The following is a 13,279-nucleotide window of genomic DNA, read 5'->3' as shown; positions in this document are numbered from 1 at the left end:
TGCAATGGTGCAGGTCATGGGCCCGGACGTTGAAGACGTAGGGGATGTGCAGATCAACGCGGGTGTGATTGAGGCCAGCCAGTGTGCCACCAACAAAGATAAAGACCACAGCTGTCAGTGCGTGCATCTGGCCCACTGGTGTGACGCGGCTGAGAAGGTACAGCGAAAAAAGATGCAGATACTCCCCGGTGACGTACTCAAACGGGTGGACGTTGATGGCGTCGTCAACGCCGCGAAACGGCGTCACCTGGCGGTGGTGGTGCTTGTGGACGAGGGGGTAAATGGGCGGCCAGTGCAGCGCCCAGTGGAAGAGGGTGTAGAAGAAGTCGTAGACAATAAACAGCGCCACGAGGTGCAGCGGCATCCACGCCACGGAGCGAAGAACTGCCGGCCCGTCCATAAAGTCCACGCACATGCCGCTCACGTCGGTGCGGACAACAAACTGGTATGTGTGGTACACAAAGAGGGCCGTGACGACCTTGGCGAAGTTGATGTAAATTTTGTCCCTCACCGTGAGCGACCGGAGGCACTGCGGGCGGTCCGGTAGGCGGTCCTTCACCACGGATCCAACCAGCGGACACACAACACGCTCGTAGAAGGAGAAGCCAAGATATATGACCCCGGTGAACACCACATCGAAAGCCAGCGCCGACATCTTCCCAAAAGATCCCTCGCGTGCTCCCTCCGTGTCCTCCACAAGACGTGGCTGCGCCTCAGACAGTGTTGATATGAAAGAAATCATTTGCCTTTGTTAACGAATTCGACACTGTCGCCAACAGTTTCCCGCGGCCGCCCCGTCGTGGCGTTGAGTACCATGCAAAAAAAAAAAAATGTGACATAAAAAGAACGGTTTTTAAAGATATCGGGTTCACGCAACGCAAAAAAAAGCAAAATGCCCCACGACATCTGCCACAAGCTCCTCTCACAAGAACAAAGAAAATATGGGACGCATACACACATACGTACATGCACGCATACGTGACTACACAGAAAAAAAAAAAAAAGAGTTGAGCACAAGTTGTATAAATGCCTTCGAGACTCAAGAAGAGAAATGAGATTAGCGAACATATACGTATGTTTTGGGGGCTGTTACCATCAATAGCAACACGCTGCATGTTATTGCAACAATCATAAATAAAAATATGGCCTGTCTAATAACCACCCACATGGGCGCAACAACTGTCTGCCAAAATATTTTTGCGCCTGGTATACAAGAGAGACAACGTGGTAGAGATGGCCCGCCGCCAAACGCGTAACCTAATTGATCCATATGACGTGACTGCGCTGAGGTACCATCCACACCGCGCTGCAGCAACTCCGAGTTTGCATCCAGTCGCAGCCGCTCCTGCTGCATCATGTCGCTCATACGAGTAACTCCTTCCTTCATGCCTTTAATGGCCTCACGAATGTCTTCCATCACCTTCGCGTGCGCCGCCTCTTCTCCAGTCGCGGTCGGCACGGAATGGGCGTGAGTGTTCGCATCATTGAGCCGTAAACACGTCGATATTTCTTGCGGATTGGATGCCTCGTTATGGTGGTGGTACATGCAAGGGAATACATATGCCGTCTCGCTCATGCCGCGGAGGTCCTCTTGTACCAAAAATGGCTCACTCACGGCAAACGGGTGCTTGGGAGATCGTTCCCGGCACAACAAGCCCACACATGACAGAGGAATGCCGCCTTGTCGTCCATGCGCTGAGAGCAACACGTCCGACAAAAATTTCTTGGCGGCGGAAACAAGGCGCGCGACCGCCTCATCCCTACCGCCATCATCATCCAATGCGGTCATCCGCAGCTCCACGGAGGACAACAACACCCCCAAACGACGAATATACCTCAAAAACTCGGCTCGTTTCTCTTCTTCTAAACCACATGCACCCGCCCTGTCGGCCGTGGCACTCAAAAGCAGCTGCTGAGCCTTCGTTAGCGTCTTGCTCAGGCGAAAAATGCTTGGCCGCAGTGACATCGCACTCCCCGCACAACCCGCAACAAGAAGCGCTGCTTCACGCCAGCACCAACACTAGACGAAAAAGAGCAAAAAAAAAAAATTCAAACAAAAAAAATCAACAAGAGTCCAAAAGCAATTAAATAAAAAGCAATTTAAAAAGGATGTTATAAAAAAGAATAAAACAAAAAACAAAAAACTTGCTTTGCTTGTTTTTCTTCGGTCTTTTCTTCTGCAATTCCTTCGCCGTTCATGACGCAGGAGGAATGTTCTGGTGTGTCGCCGAAATGGCCGCGAAGGCCTCGAAAAGATGCTGCGCGTAATGCCGCAGTGCCCTCACCTCTTCGTGCACCCCCTCCGCTGAGTGCAGTAGGACTGCAGAGACGGTGCAGCCCTTCGCAAACAAAGCGTAGGCCAGTCGATGACGGCTCATACATGTGATAAGTGGAATACCGTGCGATTCGCAGTGTGCGCGGATCTCCTCCAGTGTCCCATCCATGCCCATCTCTTGCACCGTCTTTTTTTTTCCACAGCGCACTTCGTGACTGTCCGCCTCAGCCACCCTCTTCTCATCGCAACGCCCCTCCGAATTCCAAGAAGCATGAACTTCAATATCTGAGGCAATAAGCACAACAGGAATACGCGTGGCAGCCGCCCGGAGTCCCCTCAGTGTTTCCCGAAGTCCGGTCGAATAGAAACGTCTCGCCTTAAACTGCAGCGGCTTCTCCTTCTTCATGCGTCGCTGCAAATGATACTGCTTTTGTAGTATTGTAAAGACAAGATCATCCAAGGCATCGGTTATAATGTTTTTGCAGCACGTTGCAACATATTTCACTGGTGATGGCACCGCAGGTCCCGTAGAGAAGATGCGCTTCTCCTCATCATTCTCGTATCCGCCCTCAATGAGGCGGGGAATTTCCTCCTTCCCAAGTCGCCGTGGGTACTTTTGGCTTCGCCGATCAATCCATTCAGCAAGAGGGTGGCAACCAACGCCCATCTGCGCAAGTGAAGGATAAAAGTTGACATAATTCGGTTCGTCGGTTAAGTCCGCCGCACCGTCGACATCTTCATCGTGCTGGAGATCGTTGAATGCCGCTGAAACTGCCGCAACGCGCCCGGACAAATCCACCGCGTGGTGCAGCGGGCGAGGGGTATGAATGGCAGCATCGGCTTCCACTTCTGCCACGGTACTCAAGCGCCACTTTAGCGCCGCAGTATTTAGACGCTTCTTCAGCTGTCGGATTTGATTCATGTGTTGTCTCGCCCTTGCGTAGTGCTTCTGCCGCATTGTCTTATGAATTTGTCCGTACACCCGCTCCATATCCGTCACAAGACACCGCATTCGCAGCAGCTGCCTCTGCTTTGAACTAAAACATGCGGATGCGTCAACGGATGTTGCAGACGCTTCCTCAACAAGGGTTTCACGCTCCGTTGAATTTCTCTCCATGTTCACACACTTCCCGCAAGAAGAAACGCCGTCCTGAGACTTCCCGAGAGATTCAAAGACGGCCTTCCGCACCTCACAGATTGTCCGCTTCAGTTTGGAAAACTGCGCACGATGATTGAACGGTGTGTCAGGGTTTCTCCGCTTGCCTTTTCGGTGCAGCTGCCATGTGCGTGATGATGCCTCCGTGGGTTTCTTCAGGCATGCCCCCGGCGGGAAGGCCGTCAATGCACCTGAAACAAGCTGCGCCCTGCGTCCCTTCCTTTCACGGTTAGGGACCTCAGCCCGCCCCGACCCTGAAGCACGCAACAACTTTTCTTCGTCCTCTTTTCCCTGTCGTGGACAATTTTGGGACCGCCGCGGCACCACCGACGGCGAGGATGGAGGTGGTGGCATAAAGTCACTCACGTACACAACTGCCCTCCCTTTCTTCCCACGTCTGCGCCGTTCCTCTCCTTGAAACGTCTGCTCAAGCGGGGTTGACTCCCTCGCCTCCCTATCACGTATGCTTGGCATGTGTACCACACAAGAGACCCATCTACAAAAAACAAGAATATATACATAGAGAGAGGAAGAGAAAAGTACATGCAACAGGCAGTAATAGACATGCAGCATAAAAGGCAAGCAGCCGTTAAACTTCACCGTAACGTATCAGCATACAACAAACTACATGTATATATATATTTATATCCATTTATATATGCATCTATATCTATATATCTATTTATATGTCGACATGTAAAAAAAAAAAAAAAAACTTATGAGTACGGCAATTTTCCCAGCTAACGAAGTGTTTTTTTTTCTTTTCAAAGACACCCCCATATTTGCCAAATGGTATTTAAAACTCCTCCTGTAATTCTCGCAGAGTTGCTCTTCTCCCACACACACACACACACACACCCGCGTACCGCAAAACAAAGACACGCTCAACTCAACAAATCGAACTAAAACACACAAAATAAAATGAATGGCACGTTACGGGGAAATAGGCAGAAAACAAAAATTAAGGGAGAAAAGCCGGCAGGCAGTAAAAACAGTGAATGTGCAGCCGGATGAGGCACGGTCCCCTTCTTCCTTCATTCCCGCAGAGAGTGCGAGCAGACAACAAGAGAAGGCAAACAGTCGGGCTCAATGCACCCAACATCCCCTCACGCCTCAAGCGACACCTGTCCAGCACAGCCACACACACACACACACGCAGAGCAGTGGACCAACGGGCTCATACATCCATCCACCACAACCGGGCACATCGCGAGCCCACGAGGCGGCAGCGTTTTTAAAAGTGTCCGACGGTTGCAGGGCCCCTCCGCGTGAAGCACAAAAAAGGAGGGTGGGCCGGGTGGAAGGGAGGGGGGAAACAAAAAGAAAAGTCTTACTCACTGCCCCCCAGCACGGTACTTTGAATTAAAGCAAACAAAAAGTTACCTTTAAGTAGAAGGCGGAGGGTAATTAAACAAAACACGCGCCCTCTCATGTACTCGGACTCAGCTGGGCGCACACACTCTTCCCACATAAGTCGCTTAAAAATATGTATTAAAGAGAAGTCGCAAAGGCAGAAAGCATAGAAGTGTCACACCGCCAGAAACAGTCGCTGCACCACACGGGAGACGCAACTGCAAATGTCGACAAGAGCCGTCAGCGTGCAGATAAAATGCGCAATACATATATATGTATATCCATCAAAGCAAAAAAAAAAAGTTCACATATGACGGTGGCAAAAAATAAAATAAAATAACGACAGCCTCAACGTCGCTCCCCTCCCAAAGGCTCCTATACAAAGAAGGAGAGTGTGTCACGCTTCTCGTTGTGCTCATTGCCGTCCTGCCACTTCGCCCCATCCTCTCTTGGAAGCATGTCGTAATGGCATTGCCACCGGTAAGACGGTAAAAAAGAAAGTCCACATGGCAGACGATGGGATGGGCAACAGCGGGCCAGTGAGTCACGCCAAGGCACTGCCATGAACAAAAAAGCCACTCAACGTTCAATATTTACGAACAGAAAAGCCCGAAAAAATAAATAAATAAATGTCAATAATCAAATTCAAAGAAAAAAAAAAACAAAAATAATACAAAAGACAACAACAAATAATGTGAACAAAAACACGTGGAGATGTCAGAAAACAAGTCATCATCTCCCTGTGTGAGCAGCATTCGTAAAAATTTCTCCACCGCCTTTCAACAGCAGACCACCGTCCGCTCACACAACAACAACAGCACCAAATGAAGTGCAACGGTGGCCCAAAGTGTCGGTCTTACGCACAAAACATATGTGCTTTTTCTGTTGTTGTTGGTAAAGGGTGGATTCAACCGGCATCCACATGTGTCCACCACTCCGGAGACCTCAAATCAAGGAGCTTTGGCTGTCGGCAGTGTCACATTCGCTTTCTCCAATGGAAGTGGTGCTCTCCGTTGATGAGAAATACTCACAGAATTCGCAAAAAGTCAGGTATGGACAATATTCAATAATATCGATGCAAATAATACGTGGTAGCGGTTCACATGCGGAGAGAGAAACAGTCTCGGTGGAGAATGAAGAAGCTGTCCGTGCAACATCATCCGAATCGTATTTAGGAGCAACGCTGGCAAGCATCAAACACGCGTCGTCTCCTATTTCATTAGCGGTGGCTGCGTCAACCCCCAGCGGGGACAGAGACTCCTCTCCTTCTTCTCTCAGTAATACTGGTGCCAGATGTCGACTGGAATCCCCATTGGTGGCGTTTCCGGCACCCGGTGCATGCACCTCCGGTAGCTCACGCCCTTCATAAGTTTGATGCTCATCGCTGCACGTCAGAGCGGTCCCTTCGTTTGCCGAATTTTGGTAACCTTGCGCTGCCATCAGCAGACACGGACACTCTCTATGATGCGAAAAGGGACTGAGCGTGTCGTTTACAAAGGCGGGGGGCGTGGAAGCGGGTCGTGCTCCGACCGTGTGTCCTTGCGCATTGCCATCAGCGCACGCCCAAAGCGAAGAATCACCGGGTTCCGGCTGAGCCTCGAGGGCGAGACGGGAAGCATTTAAAGAAGATGATGAACAAACTAACAATTCACATGGCTGTAATGATGCATTGCAGTCGTTCGCAGACGACCCAATTACAGATGTATGCGGGGAAGCACCCCACTCCCGCACGGTACCGAAGGAAGTGGTGCGATCCGACAGCTGAAAGCCGTTCCTGGTAAGACTCATTTGTACCCTAAATTGTGTTGCGCCAGAAAATTGCGAAAAGTTACTGCTGGCTGTAAATGCACGCATCTCTTCCACTGTTTCGGAGGCAAAAGTTTCTGACTGGATTTCGTATGGGATCACATTCCCCTCACGCATCACAGGGGGCATCCTCCTACTCTCTGGCAACACGGCACGGTGGGTGCTGCTAGCCGCCGAGGTACCTTCTTCTAATACGTGGCCACTTCTGAGGGACGAATGCCGGCTCTCATCATCAACTATGGGCAGAAGAGACATAAATGTGGGTGGCACCCCGACTTCGGAAAATTCCCCGCCATGGACTGAATGAATGGAAGTGTTCTCCGTTCGATTGCAATGCGGCACCGCAAGGGGGTTCGAGTGCCTTCCAGCCACGGCCGCCGGATGCAGCGAGGGCGCCTCTTCGCACCCAGCACGGGTGGCCAGAACACGTGCCCTTCGAGAGTGTAGGTGGCAAACAACCAGTGCGACTACTGAAAGAAAAGTGAAGATAACAACGCCCACGACAATCCCAGCGACAACGGCCGTTGAACAGCATCGCCCATCAGAAGCATTCATTTGATTCGTCAGCGTGACGCTCGCCAGCGTTTGAATCCACATGTAGCGATGACCCAAAAATGTCGCGTTCACTGCCACAAGACACAAGGTGAGAGAATCAGGTAACTGAGCACGGCTTCGGTTGATTTCCAGCAAAAGTGAGTTTGGCGTGGAGCTTGTTACACATAAATACGCAGCACCAAGCTCCAAATCACATGCTGCAGCGCTGGGCAGCAGACACACATCGTATGGCACACTTCGGAAGCCAAGGTCGCCGCCAGCCAGTCCAATCACCAACGTGTCAATGGACACATGTATGAATGTAAGTGTAAAAGGACTCAGAAAAACGGTCACAGACAGCGCAGAAGAAGTCACGTCACACGAGTCCACATCCACAGAATTGGCGTCACAAGAAAAAAGTTCAGCGCACACAGCGTAATTCCCAGGCTTTAAAGAAACTGGGCAGCCTTCCACGTAATGTATACGATCGGAACGGCGGCTCTTTCTACACGCACCGATGTCAACCACTTTTTCATATGAAAACAATTCCTTCGTGGAGCAGGAGTCACCCAAGCATGGCACCAGAAACACTTGATGTACCCGAGGCAAATTACTGCCTATTCTTGCATCCTTCAGTGTGATGGCTGTCAATGTTCCATTCATTATATACAACGGGTTCGCCACCACTGCCTTCACCTCAAGGTAGGATTGGCCCCACGGTAGATAATGGCCTCGCCAGCCATCCGCCGTCACGCAGAGTGAGTAGTTGCCAGGCAAAGGAAGAAGATGGGACTCGGTGACGTTGTAACATCCAACTTCTGCACCACAGTTCTTCGCGATGGACTGGCACTCTACCCCAGCGCGGACAAGTAAACTACCAGCAACAACATACTTCTTCGGTATGTTCATCTCCCAAGATGCATGTAATCCATAATAGGGAAAGGGTGCAAAGAAGGACGTGTGGGTATTTTCACTGTCCCAAAGCTCCATCGTCTTGTTTGTCGTTACGGGCAGAAAAGGTGGATTCAACAACGCATTGTATTCCGTGATGACAAGCGCTATCAAACCGGAGGGCGCTGCAGTCCCAGGGATAAACGAAATGAAGTTTCCTGCCCCCTCCACAGTCGCCGGCCAACCACCAAACAGTCTACCGTCCCGGGTGTAGTACGAGGCGCACAACAGCACCGACTCTTTAAAGGCCGCAATGCCGTTGATCTCGCAGTAGTACGTTGTGTTGCTGGGCAAAAGTATCACCCCAGGAAAACAGTCAACGATACTCGCCAGCGAGTTCTCTAGACCAAACGCAGACGACCCCAACGCACCCCCATCAGCGGCCTCAACGTACTTTGCATAATCGGACTGCACCGCATGACATGGAGAAAACAACAACCCAACAAACACAAGAAACTGCTGCAGCAAAAAAACACAAAACGACGTCCCCCGTGGCATGTGAAAAAGCCCACCGCAAAAAAGCGAGACGTTTTCGTCCATACAATACAATAATAATGCTAATAATAGGCAATAAATTGAAGTTTAAAAGATAAAATTGTTCCAATCCATGCATATAAGCTAATACCAACGCCAGAGACAGACCGTGCCTCCACACTAACCTTCCCTACACAAAATAACTAAGCAACACATACAAAAAAAAAAAAAAAAAAGAAACTTTATAAAACCCAACACAAAAAAAATCAATAAAAACACAGAAAAAAAAGGCCCTAAGAAATGGATACACAAATTGCTCAATACACCCGCTTCGCACTCGCCACCGTAGTCGCCAATCACAATGTCGTCAACCACATACCGGCGTTGGTTGTACAGAGACGCCAAGAACGACTTGCGGTCCTTCACCCACTCACGACTGCCCAGCGCCTGTGAGAGCACCTCGCCAGCAATCCACCCAGCAACCATCATCTCACCGTCGACGTCATCCTTCAGAAAATGGTCCTTGTCAGCATAGTACTTTTGCCCACTGTGCGTCAGATATGCCCGCATCACCTTCTGGAAGCGCTGGATGGCCTCGTACTGTGTGTCCTTCGCCAGCGGGTTCGTCCCCGTCGTGATCACCTGCCCAGGCACAAACTCAACACCGCCAGCCACAGCAGCACGCCACATGCAGCCTCCAAATAGGAGATGTGCTTCGTATACATACGCCTTCACCAAGGCGTCGCGTTGCTTCAAAGCAGGGCTGGACGCAAGAAAACCAAAGAAAAAAACAGAGAAGTGCAGCAAAAAGGTGCGATAAAGCGCAGGAGAAGGTCGCACCACTCATTTCTAAAAAAAATACCAGCAGAAGCACGACCAGCGTTTTCTGACGGCGGCAATAGAAAAGAAAGCCAAAAATAAACATGAAGGGTCAAAAACGATGAATTCGTTAAAAAAAAAAAAAATGCCTGCAAAAAGGAAGGCGGTGACGACAAATTTAAAAAAATATATAAAATATATACATACAAAAATTTTTGGGCTTATGTAAAACAACCATTCACATTTCAATGGGCGCGAGACAACTCCCCCCAACCTGCGCCAACCCTCTTTAAAAGGCACCTTGCGCTCCGCCTCCTACTCACACTGAGTTCTACAAACAGAGAATTGCACGCCCTCGTCCTTCTACTTCCGCCTCCGAGTCTTCCCTACAGCCACAGCATCCTCCTCCACAAAGTGCTGCAAAACAACAATTCCATCCATGTGAGGCTCATGTCCCGCTACATTTTCCCTCGGTAGCATGTCGGGGTCCACAAACTCCACCGGACCCCAATCCTCGCAGTTGGCAAACTCATTTACGTGCTGCGGTTCGTCGTCAATGTCATGGCTTGCCACAAGAAAGTAATCCCGCACCGCAACAGCACGCTCGAGATGTACAACAGACATGAACACAGGGATGAGCAACAGCGCCGTTGCAAATAGTGGCGCAACGATACTGACAGCCCACTCGCAAGAGTCTCCACACGGACTGGCCCGCTCTTCAACCCGTCGCACAGTTTTCACGGCGACATTGTCCGCTATGCTCCCACCATTGGAATCGTAAATTAGGCGCAGCCCTGCAACATCGGCTCGTCTTACTTGCTCAACAAGCTGGAGGTCATCTGGAGCAAGCGAACCAGCGCCCAACATGCGCACCACCGCAAATTCTGCCTGAAGCGATTGCTGCAATGAATGTGGCTGGAGCGTAAGAAAAACAGCAGTGATGCCGGTCGGCGAGGGGTGAATGGCGGTGTGCACCGAGGGTCTCAGCGCCTTAACGAGCAACCGCGTCAACTCGTCGCCGACAACAGTACATTCAGTAGGAACGGATGTGGAAGAAGGATGACTGCTGCATTTCTCGCCGAGGCGGAACAAAACGCGAGGCCACTGCAAACCCGAAATCACCGCCGTAAAATTGGACTGGATAGGCACCACAGACATCCGCTGCGCCAACACACCAACGCCGTAAAACGCAACCAGAACCAAAAGAAACAACACTGATAACACAGCTCCCAGCCGCATGGCAAAGTTGCGGTCCGTGAACTCTTTCTTCCTACCGCTAATTCAGTAGTCGCAAACCCTTCCGCTCTCCCTAAACAACAGCCGCAGCAAAAAAAAACAAGCGTGGAACACACATGCGCGCACAATGAGACTTCGACAAAAGCTTAACAATCATCATAATTTTCAAAAAGAAAACAACGCCACCACCACACAAGTGCACCACAACAGTCGACGGCAAAAGCCATCGCCGCCTCAGAACGCCCGCATGTATGGTGTTTCTTAATTACACTTTGGAATGCAGTTGCCTGCAACTCCAGAATTAATTAAATAAAAAAAAAAACAATTAAGCCTGCATACAACATCCCGGAAGAGAGCCGTCATTACAATTCCAATGCCGCTCAGTGCCCACAGCCCACCCTCACAGAGCGCACTCCTCCACACATCCCCCAAAACCAAAAAACAAAAACACAAACCCTCAGCATACATGGCGCACATTTGCGTGCAGAGTTTATGGCGAAACAAATAACAGTAAATAAAATCAAACACTCAAAAATTAATAAATAAAAAGAAAGTGGTGCAAAATAAAGCCGCCCATAACATAATCTATCATAAAAATCAAATATTCTCCTATAATGCTGGCCGGATCCTTAATTGTTATAATTGAAAAAAACAGGACTGGAAAGAAATAAAGTAATGAATTGGTAGTGGGTTCGCCACGGCCTCGATATTTGCTCCATATAAATATTATATTCGGGTGGCCACCGTAGTGACATTGCCGCACCCTATTCAATTTATCGATATTTATTACACACAAGGTGGCAGGCTTCAGACGTCTACCAGCCACAAAAAACACGCCGCAAGAAAAGCATCAAAAGGGGGCGGGTTGGATGGCAAAAAATAAAAAATAAATAAATGCGTCTTGTTGTTATCGGCTACCTTGTTCCTTCCATCGCGGCAAACCAAAGATCCATAGGATAGAAAGTAGCCGTAAAGAAATATATTCCACTTATCAGGATGTACATTAAATTGGGCGGCCAGCCCTATCGCGAGCATCCTTTCACAAAATTCCAAAAACACAAAAACAGCCCTTAACAGAAGCCCACACCGTTATTGCCTACACTCACACAATCATCAATTACAGCTCGCGACCTCAACGCTCAAACACCATTCGCTGCCACAGCGAAGCACATTTTACACACGCCTGCAAACTTTAATGGTGGCAACCGGGTCCTCCTCCATCCACCACACCTCCTCCGCCGTGGACAAGGACGCCTGGCAAAAGCCACTTCTCCGATGTAACTCCCCGAGCAGGCCGGCTCTCTCAACAGAAAATCTACGCAACCGCAACGCGCCATCGCTCCCAATAAAAGCACCTTCTGACAAACTCATTGTGCGCAGTCCCCCTTCAATTGAATCTCCAGAAACACTTTTCTTAATCACACCGCACACCTTCGCCGCAAGCCGCCCAATCACCACACGGCAGACGTCCTGGTCACACCCTGCTCCGGCCCCTCTCGGCATTCGGACACTCCAGCGCTGGCACAAAGGGAGCAGCGCCTTCAGTCGCTGCGGAGCTGCAAAGGTGCCAAACAGCACAGCCAGCATGGACGCAATGTAGCCTGAGGGGCCGCTCCGCTCAGTGGATGCAGAGCCATCACCACTAGCCAAATCACTCTCATCGTCAAGATCACACATCTCACGATCAAGACGCAGCGCGGCAAAGGTGCGCGCGGGCACCGCGTCCAGCTGGTACATCTCCACGGGCTTCGGCACGCCGCGCAGCGCCACGGCGCCAAGCGCAGTCACCTCCACCTGCTCGCGCTCAGCCGTGCTCAGCGAAAAGTACGCCGCACGCGTCAGCAGCACCTGCCCGCCGTTCCCAACGCTCTCCGTGCGCGCGGCCGTGTTCGACGTCCCGCCGTAGTAGTCGTACCCCTTCGTCACCTCGTCGTGCCGGATGTCACACAGCCCAGTGTGCACTCCGACACGCACGCGCAGGCCGTTCCAGTACTGCCGGTACACAGCAGCGTCCAGGCGCGCGGTCGGCGGCACGTACTCCGCGTCCTCCTCGGCACGGTCCTCCTCGAACTTGTGGTATGCGTCGTCGATCACGCTCGTCCCCCAGTCGTGCTGCAGGAACACCTGCTGCAGCTCACGCACAAGCTGCACGGCGGCGAACGCACTCTTGCACGCAATCATGAACGCGTCGCCAATCGTCTTCACCTCGTAGCAGCGGTACTTCGCTATCAGCGAGCGGATCAGCCGGTGGTGCGTCGCCACGGCGTCGGGCATCGTCTCGGGGCACGCAGCCCACAGCGCTGTGCTGCTCTCGATGTCAGTGAACACAAGCGTCACGGGGTCAGTCCGCTCCTTCGGTGCATTCGCGTTGTCACGCGAGATGCGGCAGAAGTACAGCAGCACAGCAACAAGCAGCAGAGCTGCTGCAGCGCAGCCGGCAATGACGCCGATCAGCTGCCGCGCCGTCAGTCCACCCGCAGCGGGATCCGCGTACTTCATCGACGGCGTCATGGAAGGGAACAGCAGGGGCACAGCAGGGTCCAGCGCGCGGGCAAGCGGCCACACGGAAATGTACGTCGCACCGTAGTTCCTGCCACACCCAGCACCGCTCTCAGTAGCAGGGCACGCCCTGCCATCAGCGAAGGGTCCGTACAGCATGTCGTCGTCCACGTCGA

The 13,279-nt window shown here is 51.2% G+C and overlaps 7 protein-coding genes across 7 annotated transcripts, besides 18 other annotated features; all 7 read right to left on the bottom strand.

Annotated features, from left to right (window-relative positions):
• Positions 1-742, bottom strand: Tc00.1047053511895.69 (C-5 sterol desaturase, putative; the record flags this gene model as incomplete). Its single annotated transcript, XM_802403.1, has 1 exon — positions 1-742. A coding segment is annotated over one exon (742 nt), but the record flags the coding sequence as incomplete, so codon positions are not given.
• Positions 1-4,395: a sequence feature (areas merged during assembly that could not be assigned to a particular haplotype. This can correspond to areas where the two haplotypes were merged or to regions with more than two copies in the genome that were merged during assembly.).
• Tc00.1047053511895.60 (hypothetical protein, conserved) lies at positions 1,058-1,966 on the bottom strand (the record flags this gene model as incomplete). Its single annotated transcript, XM_802402.1, has 1 exon — positions 1,058-1,966. The coding sequence occupies one exon, from the start codon at positions 1,964-1,966 to the stop codon at positions 1,058-1,060; it is 909 nt and encodes a 302-aa protein (XP_807495.1).
• Positions 2,028-2,144: a sequence feature (T-rich).
• Positions 2,196-4,004, bottom strand: Tc00.1047053511895.50 (hypothetical protein, conserved; the record flags this gene model as incomplete). The annotated part of the gene is made up of 1 exon (XM_802401.1): positions 2,196-4,004. One exon carries the CDS (start codon positions 4,002-4,004, stop codon positions 2,196-2,198), a length of 1,809 nt encoding a protein of 602 aa, XP_807494.1.
• Positions 4,057-4,119: a microsatellite.
• Positions 4,269-4,289: a microsatellite.
• Positions 4,396-5,560: a sequence feature (haploid, Esmeraldo-like haplotype).
• Positions 5,398-5,491: a sequence feature (T-rich).
• Positions 5,561-7,141: a sequence feature (heterozygous, non-Esmeraldo-like haplotype).
• On the bottom strand, positions 5,730-8,615 carry Tc00.1047053511895.40 (uncharacterized protein; the record flags this gene model as incomplete). The annotated part of the gene is made up of 1 exon (XM_802400.1): positions 5,730-8,615. The coding sequence occupies one exon, from the start codon at positions 8,613-8,615 to the stop codon at positions 5,730-5,732; it is 2,886 nt and encodes a 961-aa protein (XP_807493.1).
• Positions 7,142-8,039: a sequence feature (areas merged during assembly that could not be assigned to a particular haplotype. This can correspond to areas where the two haplotypes were merged or to regions with more than two copies in the genome that were merged during assembly.).
• Positions 8,040-9,244: a sequence feature (heterozygous, non-Esmeraldo-like haplotype).
• Tc00.1047053511895.30 (receptor-type adenylate cyclase, putative) lies at positions 8,730-9,239 on the bottom strand (the record flags this gene model as incomplete). The annotated part of the gene is made up of 1 exon (XM_802399.1): positions 8,730-9,239. One exon carries the CDS (start codon positions 9,237-9,239, stop codon positions 8,730-8,732), a length of 510 nt encoding a protein of 169 aa, XP_807492.1.
• Positions 8,768-8,838: a sequence feature (T-rich).
• Positions 9,245-10,591: a sequence feature (areas merged during assembly that could not be assigned to a particular haplotype. This can correspond to areas where the two haplotypes were merged or to regions with more than two copies in the genome that were merged during assembly.).
• Positions 9,543-9,585: a sequence feature (AT_rich).
• On the bottom strand, positions 9,732-10,607 carry Tc00.1047053511895.20 (uncharacterized protein; the record flags this gene model as incomplete). The annotated part of the gene is made up of 1 exon (XM_802398.1): positions 9,732-10,607. The coding sequence occupies one exon, from the start codon at positions 10,605-10,607 to the stop codon at positions 9,732-9,734; it is 876 nt and encodes a 291-aa protein (XP_807491.1).
• Positions 10,592-11,058: a sequence feature (heterozygous, non-Esmeraldo-like haplotype).
• Positions 10,904-10,926: a sequence feature (AT_rich).
• Positions 11,059-11,354: a sequence feature (areas merged during assembly that could not be assigned to a particular haplotype. This can correspond to areas where the two haplotypes were merged or to regions with more than two copies in the genome that were merged during assembly.).
• Positions 11,355-13,279: a sequence feature (heterozygous, Esmeraldo-like haplotype).
• Positions 11,376-11,649: a mobile genetic element.
• Positions 11,479-11,500: a sequence feature (AT_rich).
• Positions 11,778-13,279, bottom strand: Tc00.1047053511895.10 (receptor-type adenylate cyclase, putative; the record flags this gene model as incomplete). The annotated part of the gene is made up of 1 exon (XM_802397.1): positions 11,778-13,279. A coding segment is annotated over one exon (1,502 nt), but the record flags the coding sequence as incomplete, so codon positions are not given.

This window comes from Trypanosoma cruzi, genomic scaffold, assembly GCF_000209065.1.
Source record: "Trypanosoma cruzi strain CL Brener 1047053517185 genomic scaffold, whole genome shotgun sequence".
Classification (NCBI taxonomy): Eukaryota; Euglenozoa; class Kinetoplastea; order Trypanosomatida; family Trypanosomatidae; genus Trypanosoma; species Trypanosoma cruzi.
This window is presented reverse-complemented; position numbering and strand designations above follow the sequence as displayed.